The sequence below is a fragment of the Pecten maximus genome, chromosome 16 (genome assembly GCF_902652985.1).
Source record: "Pecten maximus chromosome 16, xPecMax1.1, whole genome shotgun sequence".
Taxonomy (NCBI): domain Eukaryota; kingdom Metazoa; phylum Mollusca; class Bivalvia; order Pectinida; family Pectinidae; genus Pecten; species Pecten maximus.
The window spans coordinates 5,075,845-5,089,756 of record NC_047030.1 but is presented as its reverse complement, the minus strand read 5'-3'; the positions used below and the strand labels follow the sequence as shown (position 1 = coordinate 5,089,756).

The following is a 13,912-nucleotide window of genomic DNA, read 5'->3' as shown; positions in this document are numbered from 1 at the left end:
CAGAGGAACTGATGTTTTATCCCCGACATCGGTGCCTCGTCTGTAGACAATCTTTTTTTTTTTTTTTTGTATTTGTTATTGGATCATAGATCATTGTGATCTTGACTTAAAGGTCAAAGGTTAAAACCAGTGCCCAGTAAGAAAGACATATGTTTGTGTTCACACAAAAATCTGTAGTTGTATATTAAATTTTGAGACCGACCGGAAAAAATATGGTGATCGTTTTTTGAATTTTGTTACTGGCCAACCAAAATTGGCCCGAATTTTATTGTTTATGAGATCTTGAGCAGGAAGCATGTGCGAGTCATAACAATAATTTACCTGCAGCAGCTCTTTAAAAAGAAACACAGGCTCTTGTATAACATGTTGACCGTTTCAGACTGACCATCTTTGGTTTCATGTTGACTTTTCAATATTAAATATTAATTGGTTTCTGTCTGTAACTAACAAAGCCTACGATTTTGCCGTGCTTCATCCAAGAACATCCTTAAATGACCCTGGCTGTTAATAGGACGCTCGAGGAGTCAGAGACAATATGAACGAAGACTGTATTCTGCACAGATTAAAAGATATGAATGCCGATATATACACAAACGTTCTACACTTGCAATATTTTTTCTCGATACTTCTAATGAATCGTTGAACAATTGAATTCAGTCTTCAAATCCATGACAGGTAATGGAATTTTTCGAATGTCCGATATGTAAGACAAGGCGTCAGTACGCCCCTGTAGAGTAGTCATCAGGAAACTGGAGACAGCGCCCTGGACGAACTGCCGATATTCGGATAGTCGTGTGTTATTTGTCGTCTTGCAGAAATGGGTAAGGTGGCATACTGTAGCAAGAAATGAGAAAATATTCTGTTAAAATTGGGAATAGAAATATGAAAAAGATAAAATTTATGTTTTAGTCCTTTGATCATCTTATATACAGTTTCGCATTCATTACGCGTCGAACCTTTTATCGAACCATCTACAAACTACTATGAATTGATGAAAACGTCCACATCTGAATTTTAGATTCGTGGAGAGGGGGAGGGGTTCAACCTCACAGGTTTTTTTGGGAATTTATCTAGCGATCTACCAGCAAGACTGATTGATGTTTCCTTTGCTTTGAATAGTTGTAATAGCTCACCTTCCCACGCCTCAGGGTCGAGAATATCACAGTGTCCAAATCCCTGAAATTAAAAACAAAATGAGAAAATTATTATCCTTTTTATCTTCGTTCTACCGAAATATCACCCGGAAGCTACAATGTACACCAGACTTTGTCGTATGGTTACTGTAAATAAAGGAGTGTTGCGCGGTTATAACTGGACCATACGTACACTAGCTTCTAGTTTTATTTTCGGGCATTGCCAGACGTCGTAAAACTGGTTCCAGTCAAAGCCTTTAATTGCACATGGCAGTCCTTCCTCCGAGAGCTGAGTTCCATACATCAATGCAGGCATTTGGAAACCCATCTTTGTCTTAACATTTTTGCTGTAGGGTTCCAGGAAAACTGACGCCTAGAAAAAAACACGTATTATAGGATAAAATGAAACCTACATAAACCGTTTGGATTCTCAGATATTTACTCAATCTCTAACAGAGTGCATTGCTGTTCCCTTCATGAGAAATTGATATTTACTTTGGACTTTTAGTCTGATGTGTTTCAGTAAGACAGGCTCCCTGTCTCTAGAATATCAAAATTATAAATAAAATTGAGCTTCATGATTTTGGTCCCCAGGATATGTCTAGAGTTTGAAATTAGGGGCAGATAATCTAGTATTAGAATTCAACTTGGCAATTCTTAACAAAAAGAACTTAGGGTCTGGTGGCCAGTTTACGTTTCAGTCTGTAAGACACTAAAAATTAAACTTAAAACATATATAATAATACATTCGAACTTTGTAATCACGAAGTCGGCTGGGTCATTAAAAAAATTGAGCTCTCCAGATTATTCGAGGTAACCTAGTACAATGTATATTTTATGTATAATTTTAAGGTCGAAATTGATTTACTTTTCCTTTGAGTTACGCGTGCTCTTTGAGCTATCAGTTCGAGATAACAAAGTTTGAATGTTATTGAATTCATATACTTTCATTCATAGGAATTGTGATAAAATTACGGTCATGAAACTACATACCAACTTTTAACACTTTATACACATCCATGTACTGCATATGGTACACAGAAATAGAAACTGACCCACATTCTGTCTCCTGGTGAGTTCATTTGCGATGGTACACAGACTCACTAGAAGAGCTGTTAAAGGGGCATTCCTTAATTTCCTTAATTCGTTCGGACATCAGAAACATGCACAATTTCTATTGATGAAATGTGTGTCCGAACGATGATTACAAGAGTGTTTGTCCTAAAAGTAATGAAATTAACGCCAAAATGTAAAGGAAAAATGTGTATTGTATACAAATACCATATGTCTTTGCGGTAATGAGTGATACTTCGGGTCGTATTAAGAACTTTCAGAACTTAATACTCGAAGAAGTTTGGTTTATCTTGAGAGTAAAACTGCGATATTTATGTAGAGATTATAACTTTTACTACTTGGAAAAATACATAGTTTCCAGTAAGTTTAGTGTTGACGACCTACACTAATTCAAACGAAGGAATGCCCCTTTAATACCGGACGTTTGAGTGCAGACTGTGCGTGTTATCACAGGTGTCTGCAATCTTAAATAGTTATTATTGATAGAAACAAAACTTTAGCCCCTACAGTAACTGTATCAACATAAGTATTAGTAGGTGCTAATATTTATATAAATACAAAACAGATACACACGCCTGTGGTGTTACAGTTATCATCCAGGAGAGTTTATTACCGAGTACATTGTACGATTTCCGAGGATAAGTCTGAGGGTGTCATCACATCCAGCCGAATGACAAACGAGAGCTAACTTGTCCCATGCTATCGTCGATAGCGTCTGGTTCCGCATGTAGGACTGCAGCTGAATTATTAAAATATCACAGTAAGATTGTAATGAAAGAGATGATAGCGTTGAAATAGCATTTATGAGTACATTGGTGTAAGCATGATTGGCAGCACCAATAACTCTACCTTATTTTGCATACAATCTTGAAAATGAGCCGAAGCTTATATTCCTTATTGGAATAGATTGATTACATGGATTATTCTTCCTCAACCAAGGGCAATAATTCCCTTTCCTTTATTCGAGCAAACACTGTCGAATCTCTACACCTTAATTATTCATCCTTCACAACCATAACTAGACCACAATTTCCTCCTATAGTAAGATTGACACCAGTCTGTGTCTCTCTTCATGAAACATCAACCGTGTTTTTTTTTAATAGAGACTGAATTATTTACAAACTATGTTGTAATTCGTAATCACAGCCTAATCATCCGTGTCGTACACAGAAATTAAACGCCGTTTTCGCGTGGTGTACTACGTTGTTGTACATTTAGTCCTGAGGTATGTCGCTATCCTGCAAACCACATCTAAATTTTATAGGCTTTTCTCACGTTTAGCTTCAAGCCAAAAGGTTTTCACGAATAATATATTGGGGCATCATCTTACGAAGATATGCTAAAAAATTTCAGAAAGTCTTATCAGTTATATTTAAACTTCTTTATGATTTTTAGATTTTTTCTTAACAGAGAAAGGATGAAATCTCGAACTTAGTTGCCTCTTTTATTATATTGCCATGGATACTGTAAACACAAATCATGTTACCCAGGGACTAACACTATAGATTAAATCTGCGGTGTAATGTATTTGTGATTGAAAAATTTGCTAAACTTAAGTTTTGTACATTTTGTACATTGCTTTTGTTGTTTTATATCAGAGTCTAAAAGGATTGTTTTATAATATTGCGAAGCAGTGATAAAATCGTATGTTTACCCAAATTAACTGACTGTAGTATTTCTCAAGTGCATCACCGATGTTCTTCCTTCTTGATGCCTCCTGGGGTGTAGAATGGGCAGAATACACTGGAAACAGGATGTCAACACCAAAAACGAAAAATCCATGTGAAGCTACTTTTGATAGAAAGATCTCGTACGTCTCCGTGGGAACCAGCCCTCCTAGTCCTCCAATAAAATAAACAGCCGCGTAGGTGTCAGGTTTCAGTGGAAAGAATACTGAAACAGAGGACAGTTATAAATACATGTATGAAAGAGTTAACTAAAACAAGTTCCGCAAACTACATTGGTTTCGATAAAACAGAAGCTTAAGTTTAACCACTGATGTAACCAAAGCTCCATTGCGATTGCATCCATTGAACTGCGATTGTTTCGGAACAAACATAAAAGACAAATTTATAAGAAGCGTTGTCGAGAGGCAGAGCGCACACATGGATCCAAACAATTCGTTACGCTCTTAAGAAAGGTGTATTTGTAATTACGGAAATCTCCGAGTGTTGCCGGAAATTTCCCCGAGATGTTGCGATTGGCATTCGAGGGAGTAGATTTCCGAGTGTTGCCGGAAATTTCCCCGAGATGTTGCGATTGGCGATTTCTCTGAAGATGTTACGTCATACTTACTTTTGTATTGTACATTTTTTTCATACAATATCAAATATCCAGTTTATTATCAGGTATCTTTTTCAGAAAACGTTTCCTCATCTAAAAAAAATCTTCGGCTTTAATCTTTAGCTTTATATAGATCATTATATACATGTAGGTAGTCACGATCCTTTTATAAGATATGACGACATGCCTTCCATATATGTATATTACTGACGTCCTAACATTTATCGTAAGTTAATTATGAATTTGTGATATACAACAGTTTATACTCTAGCTTACAAGTATTGTATGTTTGTATTGTGTTTTTCAGTTATATGCAGTAAACTCTTCTATACATTTCTGTGTAAATTAATATTCGCCTGGTATTTATTTTCGCGAAATACTTAATAACTGCGAATAAAGCAATAACAAATTATCATAGAATGCTTCATAATAGCATGATATTTACCTTTGCTGTGAAGCGAACTATTCACAATAGTCTTCGCTAGACTTAACTCGCCAACACGTAATGGTCCATCGGCGTAAGGGTTCCCCTGGTCAACAAACACACTCTGACCTGTCCATAAAATCATATGAATAGTCATCAGCTGCTGATCATCACGACGTTGTACATAATCCCCCACGTTATAAAATCTAGAGAAATATCAAATTCCACACATATACATGTTGCTTCCCTTCAGATGTCCTTCATCCATTGACTTTAGTGGACAGTCTAGTGTCCAGCTTGACCAGAAACTTTTTTCCTATCAGTAGTCCTGGTCCGTCTAAAGGCTATATTTGAGCGAGTGACGAGATGCTATTGAAAGTGATGCTACTTTGTACAGTTGCATTAGTTTATATAATAGCGTAAAAATAATACGCCGGTCCCGGGCGAGATTCCAGTACCCGGACTCGAGCTTTTCTTTTATTTCAACAGCGGTTTTAACAAAGATGGCACGCTCAGTTTTGATAGATGGTTTGATTTTCGATACGGGACTGAGCATATAGTATTACTGATGAAAGAGTGGAATTAAATTTTCGTGAATATGTTAACATTATTCGATAGCAAAAACATATACGTGTATAGATATACATTATACATTTTTGTACATGTACAATATTGCATTTGTCGGACAAAGATAATTAAAGGTGGTCATTGTCGAATCAAATGACAATTTTCTGATTAGATGGAACACAAAACCCAAATGTACGATTGTTGTACAAGTACATTGTATAGCTGTACATGTATCTATGTCTAGATTCCATGAGGGTACTGATACATAACCTTGATATATATTTAACAGACATATAACACATAGAATAGTGACCTAACAACAATATACGTACCGCCATAGAGAAGTGCCAGGTATGTAGCGCACAACAACAGAAATATATGTGGTCCCATGTTTAATTCAGACTAAACACAAAGTATGTCAGAATTTAACCGCATCATAAATACAGTTTTATTTACTCACTCGGTTTATCAGCGGCCGATATAGATTATCGCCTGTATCTTGTTTATGTTCATTACAGCAGATTTTATCATACTCAAGTTTATCTGTACTAACCACTGACGTCATCATGTCGCTGTTTATCAGCGATATTTTGTATTCTTCCTTATTTATAGATGAAAATAATAAAGATGTTCTACCTAGACCTAGAGTTGTATGATCCTTATCTGTTGAATACATAGACCTAAAGTTGTATGGCCCCTATCCGTTGAATACCTAGACCTAAAGTTGTATGGCCCCTATCCGTTGAATACCTAAACCTAGACTTGTATGGCCCCTATCCGTTGAATACCTAAACCTAGACTTGTATGGCCCCTATCCGTTGAATACCTAGACCTAGTGTTGTATGGTCCCTATCCGTTGAATACCTAGACCTAAAGTTGTATGGCCCCTATCCGTTGAATACCTAGACCTAGAGTTGTATGGTCCCTATCCGTTGAATACCTAGACCTAAAGTTGTATGACCCCTATCTGTTGACTACCTAGACCTAAAGGTGTATGGTCCCTATCCGTTGAATACTTAGACCTAAAGTTGTATGACCCCTATCCGTTGAATACCTAAAGTTGCATGGTCCCTATCCGTTGAATACCTAGACCTAGTGCTGTATGGTCCCTATCCGTTGAATACCTAGACCTAGCGTTGTATGGTCCCTATCCGTTGAATACCTAGACATAGAGTTGTATGGTCCCTATCCGTTGAATACCTAGACCTAAAGTTGTATGGTCCCTATCCGTTGAATACCTAGACCTAAAGTTGTATGACCCCTATCCGTTGAATACCTAGACCTAAAGTTGTATGGCCCCTATCCGTTGAATACCTAGACCTAGAGTTGTATGGTCCCTATCCGTTGAATACCTAGACATAGAGTTGTATGGTCCCTATCCGTTGAATACCTAGACCTAAAGTTGTATGACCCCTATCTGTTGACTACCTAGACCTAAAGGTGTATGGTCCCTTTCCGTTGAATACCTAGACCTAGCGTTGTATGGTCCCTATCCGTTGAATACCTAGACCTAGTGCTGTATGGCTCCCACCCGTTGAATACCTAAACCTAGACTTATATGGCCTCTATCTGTTGACTACCTAGACCTAAAGTTGTATGACCCCTATCCGTTGAATACCTAGACCTAAAGTTTCATGGTCCCTATCCGTTGAATACCTAGACCTAGCGTTGTATGGTCCCTATCCGTTGAATACCTAGACCTAAAGTTGTATGACCCCTATCTGTTGACTACCTAGACCTAGCGTTGTATGGTCCCTATCCGTTGACTACCTAGACCTAAAGTTGTATGGTCCCTATCCGTTGAATACCTAGACCTAGCGTTGTATGGTCCCTATCCGTTGAATACCTAGACCTAGACTTGTATGGCCTCTATCCGTTGAATACCTAGACCTAGAGTTGTATGACCCCTATCCGTTGAATACCTTGACCTAGAGTTGTATGACCCCTATCCGTTGAATACCTAGATCTAGAGTTGTATGACCCCTATCCGTTGAATACCTAGACCTAGAGTTGTATGACCCCTATCCGTTGAATACCTTGACCTAGAGTTGTATGGTCCCTATCCGTTGAATACCTTGGTCTAGAGTTGTATGGCCCCTATCCGTTGAATACCTTGGTCTAGAGTTGTATGGCCCCTATCCGTTGAATACCTTGGTCTAGAGTTGTATGGCCCCTATCCGTTGAATACCTTGGTCTAGAGTTGTATGGCCCCTATCCGTTGAATACCTAGAGTTGTATGGCCCCTATCCGTTGAATACCTTGGTCTAGAGTTGTATGGCCCCTATCCGTTGAATACCTAGAGTTGTATGGCCCCTATCCGTTGAATACCTAGACCTAGAGTTGTATGGTCCCTATCCGTTGAATACCTTGGTCTAGAGTTGTATGGCCCCTATCCGTTGAATACCTAGAGTTGTATGGCCCCTATCCGTTGAATACCTAGACCTAGAGTTGTATCGCCCATATCTGTTAAATACCTAGACCTAGTGCTGTATGGCTCCTACCCGTTGAATACCTAAACCTAGACTTGTATGGTCCCTATCCGTTGAATACCTAGACCTAGAGTTGTATGGTCCCTATCCGTTGAATACCTAGACCTAAAGTTGTATGACCCCTATCTGTTGACTACCTAGACCTAAAGGTGTATGGTCCCTATCCGTTGAATACCTAGACCTAGAGTTGCATGGTCCCTATCCGTTGAATACCTAGACCTAAAGTTGTATGACCCCTATCCGTTGAATACTTAGAGTTGTATGGCCCCTATCCGTTGAATACCTAGACCTAAAGTTGTATGACCCCTATCTGTTGACTACCTAGACCTAAAGTTGTATGACCCCTATCCGTTGAATACTTAGAGTTGTATGGCCCCTATCCGTTGAATACCTAGACCTAAAGTTGTATGACCCCTATCTGTTGACTACCTAGACCTAAAGGTGTATGGTCCCTATCCGTTGAATACCTAGACCTAGAGTTGTATGGTCCCTATCCGTTGAATACCTAGACCTAAAGTTGTATGACCCCTATCCGTTGAATACCTAGACCTAAAGTTGTATGGCCCCTATCCGTTGAATACCTAGACCTAGAGTTGTATGGTCCCTATCCGTTGAATACCTAGACATAGAGTTGTATGGTCCCTATCCGTTGAATACCTAGACCTAAAGTTGTATGACCCCTATCTGTTGACTACCTAGACCTAAAGGTGTATGGTCCCTTTCCGTTGAATACCTAGACCTAGCGTTGTATGGTCCCTATCCGTTGAATACCTAGACCTAGTGCTGTATGGCTCCCACCCGTTGAATACCTAAACCTAGACTTGTATGGCCTCTATCTGTTGACTACCTAGACCTAAAGTTGTATGACCCCTATCCGTTGAATACCTAGACCTAAAGTTTCATGGTCCCTATCCGTTGAATACCTAGACCTAGCGTTGTATGGTCCTATCCGTTGAATACCTAGACCTAAAGTTGTATGGCCCCTATCCGTTGAATACCTAGACCTAAAGTTGTATGACCCCTATCTGTTGAATACCTAGAGTTGTATGGCCCATATCTGTTGAATACCTAGAGTTGTATGGCCCCTATCCGTTGAAGTAGAGGACGCTTACTCTTCCTGGACACCTGATCTAATTCCCTTGTACTTTATAGGAGTAATCATGCAAATATATATTATCGATTATAAGTTGGAATTATTATTTAGTTATAGTGTTGGTATTCTTGTATGCCATTACATCAGATATATTTACTATGAACTCACTACAATGCATTATTTTCAACAAGAAACAAAGCTCGCGTATTAATAGAATATCTCATTATTGCCAACAAAATAGTACAGAAAATCGGGTTACGGTATAAAAAAGCTGTTTTCATATAACAATGTTTTATTGCTTCAATTTTACCCTTTGCACTTATTTCAACCGAATTTTCATAATTACATACAATGTATATAACATAGTTGCTTTTTACATATAAGTTAATTTCAACTGTTCTTGATCGTTTTTTATTGTGCTAAATTTCAGTGCAAATTGTAATTAAAACTGTTGCACTTACTTATGTTTGTGTAACCACAAGATCGGTACCTCATTTGAAGTTGTTGTAAACACTTAATATCAATTAGCTACTGTACATACACTGTTAATGCTGATGTAGCTAAGCTAAAGACATCGTTTGTCTATTGCTTTAGGAATAAACAAATGTCTGATCATAACGCTACATATCTTGCGTTCCTAAAACTGTACGTCAATACATTTCTGTGTAGGCTTGGAAATGTTTAAAGGTGATCAAGAATTGTCTGTACATTTGTAGACATACTTCGCGAAATTTTCTGTCCCCAACACCGTAAATTAAAAGATTTATTGCACGATTAAAAACATTAAATCTGTTAAAAACTCGGCGAGTGGACCGAAATTATTGTTCCAGTTTAAATTCCTTAGAGCTGCCAGGACGAAATATGGTAAATTAGTAAAGAATGACAGTATAGAAACAAAAAGAAACAAACTTGCCCGGCTTAGTGTCTGAAGACGTCTCACATTCACACGTAAAGTCGATGTGGTATCGCTTTGTTCAACATTGTTACAAGAACACAATATGGTAGATTCCCGTTTGTCAGCGCAGGTCTATTCTGAGTCTTAATTACCGATTAAAAACGACAACCATTAGAGAAAGTTGGCATAGATATTCAATATTGAAACAACTTCCTCGTCAAATATTTAAAAGCCTTGTCCAATAGAATAATTTTACTGACTTATATCCTGATTCCATTAAGTGTGTTAATATCTTATGTATATACTCAAGTCTCCAATCATTTTTATCGGTCATTATTTAAACGCAAACCGCAAAAATTGTTGCTGATTACCCTATACTCCTTTAATGTTGTGTTTGTGACTCAATGACCACAAACATGATGTTTACGCCTCGATCTACTAACGCTCCAAAATACTTCACTGGGTTGACCGAGTTTTAATAAATCATATTTAAAATGTGGGGTCTCTGATGAGGATATTTTCAATCATTGCCCGGACCTCTCGGCAAAGTGACGTGTAAGATCGAGCGATATAAATGTATTAGGTGATCCCGGTTTAGATATCTATATAAACAGCCCATATTCATTTACGGGGAATTCCCAACCATTGGCCCATGTAATGTGTATGACACATATAACATATATAAATGGGCAGCTGGTTGTTAATTGAGATTTTCTTCCTCACGGCTTATACTGACTCTCCTCCGTCAATAATGACGATTATGGGAGTGTTGGTGCACAGGGGCGCTAATTAAAAAAGAGAGAGAGAGAGTTTTATATCAGTTTTTCGGCGAGAAAACTGTTTTGGCTAAATTAAATCATACACATGATGGTCATCCAGTGTATGATCATTGGTACCTTCCTGTACACCAGTTTAGTTCTACTTCAATGTCGCTATCGAACATTACATTTGTATTTGAGTATCGTAGTTTACACATTATAAGTCGTATAGCTTAAATGATATACAAAGTGAACACTGAAACACATTGTGTCTATTGCTTAATATTGGAAGGTTGGACCAAGCTTTTTCCTGAAAATTAGAGAAAAAATCAAGCAGGATCTCCGAGATATTGTGATCAGAAACTAAATGCAACTGTTAAAATAAAAGATGGTCGCCTTTTTCACAGCTAGGGGATAAGAAGAACCTCTAATCAAGAAACAGTAATTACAATAATTGTATAAGGATAGAAGGACCACCAACTACGTACGTACGACCAACATGTATCTGATCATTTTTGGCTTAAAATAGTGTATGTTCAAACAAACAAAAACAAACAAAAACAAACAAAAAATGGACATAAAGTCAACCATTAGTTTAGGAATTATTTTCATTTGCAATGCATGAGGGGCTTTTGGTTACATTTCCAAGAAAATGACAGTTCTGTAAAATAAGAGGCCCAAGGGTCTCAACGGTCATCTGACCCTTAAGTCCCTTGTACTATTGTAGAATACATACTCGGTAGCGTGTATTGTGGTACTGATGGCCATGGCAGCCATGGCGGCTACCTTGGATTTTGGACTATGGCACCTATGGACTATCTAAAGATCATCCACGGTAACTTAGGGCTGAAACCCACTAGTGAAACGTGAGAAGTTTAAAATAGATGTTGTTCAGGGAAACCAATGTGCAATCATGTTACATTATGACCCCCATGACTGTATATTAAGCAACACTTTGTATGCTCCCCTTCCTTAAAATTCCTACCAATTTTCAGCTCAATGGTGAGAAGAACTTAGGAGAAAAATATTTTTCAAGATGGCAGTCATCTTGGATTTCAGACAGACCTGAAAAATAACAACATTTGGTCAGAACCATCTCAGGATCATTTACAGTAAATTAGGGATGAATCTCGCAGGAAGGATCCGAGAAGTTTATAGGTGTTCTTCAATACAAGAATTCCACGGAAGTGGATGTGTCGCCTTCACAGCAAGCTAGGATTTGATTTTTTTTAAATTCATTGTATTCATTGTAGCTATTCCAAGTATTGTAAAAGGCGACACAAAAATTGGAAATATATAGATCCATCAGTTTTCCGATCAGTACAAATATTTGTAGAATTTGACAAAAATCAAACTGATCTGCTTTGCAAACTTAAACAAGTTTCATGTAAAATTTAAGTGTTTTTCATACAGAAACCAGAAAGCACTATATGAAGTTTTAGGTTGATTGACCCAAAGGGAACTGGACAGATTTTCTATTTATTTACAGTGACCGTGCAATCCCAAGCAAGCACTTTGATAAGGAAGTACTATACAAAATTTGAGTTAAATTGCTCCAAGGGAACGCAAGTTATCAAATGGAAACCGAGTTTCTATTAATAGCAACAGTGACCTTGGCCTTTGAACATCGAAATTTAAAGCAATCCCAAGCAAGCACTTCCTATAAAAAAGCAATGCAACAAGTTTGATTTTGATTGGCCCAAGGGATCTCAAGTTATCGCAAGCAAACCTATTTTCTATTTATAGTAGCAAGGACCTTTGACCTCTGAACCTGAAAAGCAATCCCAAGCAAGCACGTTTGGTAAGGAAGCACTGTATGAAGTTTGCGTTTGATTGGCCGAAGGGAACTCAAGTTATTGCACGAAACCAATCAGTGGCCTTGACCTTTGAACCTGAAAAGCAATCCCAAGCAAGCACGATTGGCTGAAGGGAACTCAAGTTATTGCATTGAAACCAATTTTCTATCAATAGAAACAGTGATCTAGACCTTTGAACCTGAAAGCAATCCCAAGCAAGCACTTTTGGTAAGGAAGCACTGTAAGAAATTTGAGTTTGAATGGCCAAAGGAAACTCAAGTTATTGCACAGAAACCAATTTTCTATTAACAGTAACAGTGACCTTGACCTTTGACCTTTGAATCTGAAAAGCAATCCCAAGCAAGCACTTTTGGTAAGGAAGCACTGTATGAAATTTGAGTTTGATTGGCCAAAGGGAACTCAAGTTATTGCACAGAAACCAATTTTCTATTAATAGTAACAGTGACCTTGACCTTTGAACCTGATAAGCAATCCCAAGCAAGCACTTTTGGTAAGGAAGCACTGTATGAAGTTTGAGTTTGATTGGCCAAAGTTATTGCACAGAAACCATTGTGCGGATGCCGACGCCGATATAGTAATACCTATATGTCACCTTTTCAAGGCCACACAAAAACCATGATTGCGCAATCATGTTACAAAATGGCCGACATGGCTGCCATGAAAACGTTTTTACGAGAGCAAAAAAAAACAACATTTTGTTCGCTTCCTTAGCATCCTAAAAGAAGTTTAAAATATGTTACTTAAGGTGGTGACTACATTGGATTTTGGATAACCTAAAAAAGCAACACTTGCGCAGGAAGTCAGAGCTTGAACTTGAGAAGAAGTTTGAAATGTAAAAAGTTTACGCACAACGGACAGTACACAACGGTCGATGCACCACAAGAGACAAAGCATGATGACCAAGGTCATTCTGACCCTTTGGGTCAAATTACCTAAAAAACACACAACACATGATATATAATTTAAACATGTTTAATTTATATCTCAAAATGAAAATCATACAAAACAACTTAATCTGCTCGAACAACAAGACAAGCTTTTAGATAAAATTCCCATCTTAGGAGAATCAAGAGTGCAGATTTATATTGCTGTAGTGTTAGTTTTTCTCTGGCCCTGACACCATGTCTGGTATGGTGACAGGGCCAGAAGAAACTCGGGCTGTAGTGTTAGTACGACAGACCTTATGGACAATGATTATGAATTAAAAGCAGGATGAATGTTGAAAGCTAGAAATGACAAATTCCAAAAATACATGCATTTGTACTTTTTACACTGAAGCAAAAAAGATACAGAACTGTTTATTATAAGTATACATTTTAGAGACTGATATTGATAGTTTATATTCTACTTTTCCTGCTTAAGATTAAAAACAATTCAAC

At 37.8% G+C, this 13,912-nt stretch overlaps 1 protein-coding gene across 1 annotated transcript; it reads right to left on the bottom strand.

The window, feature by feature from the left end:
- Positions 1 to 210: 210 nt before the first annotated feature.
- LOC117344891 (chlorophyllase-2, chloroplastic-like) lies at positions 211 to 6,014 on the bottom strand. The gene is made up of 7 exons (XM_033907762.1): positions 5,814 to 6,014; positions 4,936 to 5,043; positions 3,862 to 4,100; positions 2,821 to 2,946; positions 1,327 to 1,506; positions 1,134 to 1,176; positions 211 to 834 (listed from the first exon to the last, which is right to left on the bottom strand). Exons 1-7 carry the CDS (start codon positions 5,869 to 5,871, stop codon positions 629 to 631), a joined length of 960 nt encoding a protein of 319 aa, XP_033763653.1. The 5' UTR covers positions 5,872 to 6,014; the 3' UTR covers positions 211 to 628.
- Positions 6,015 to 13,912: the final 7,898 nt, after the last annotated feature.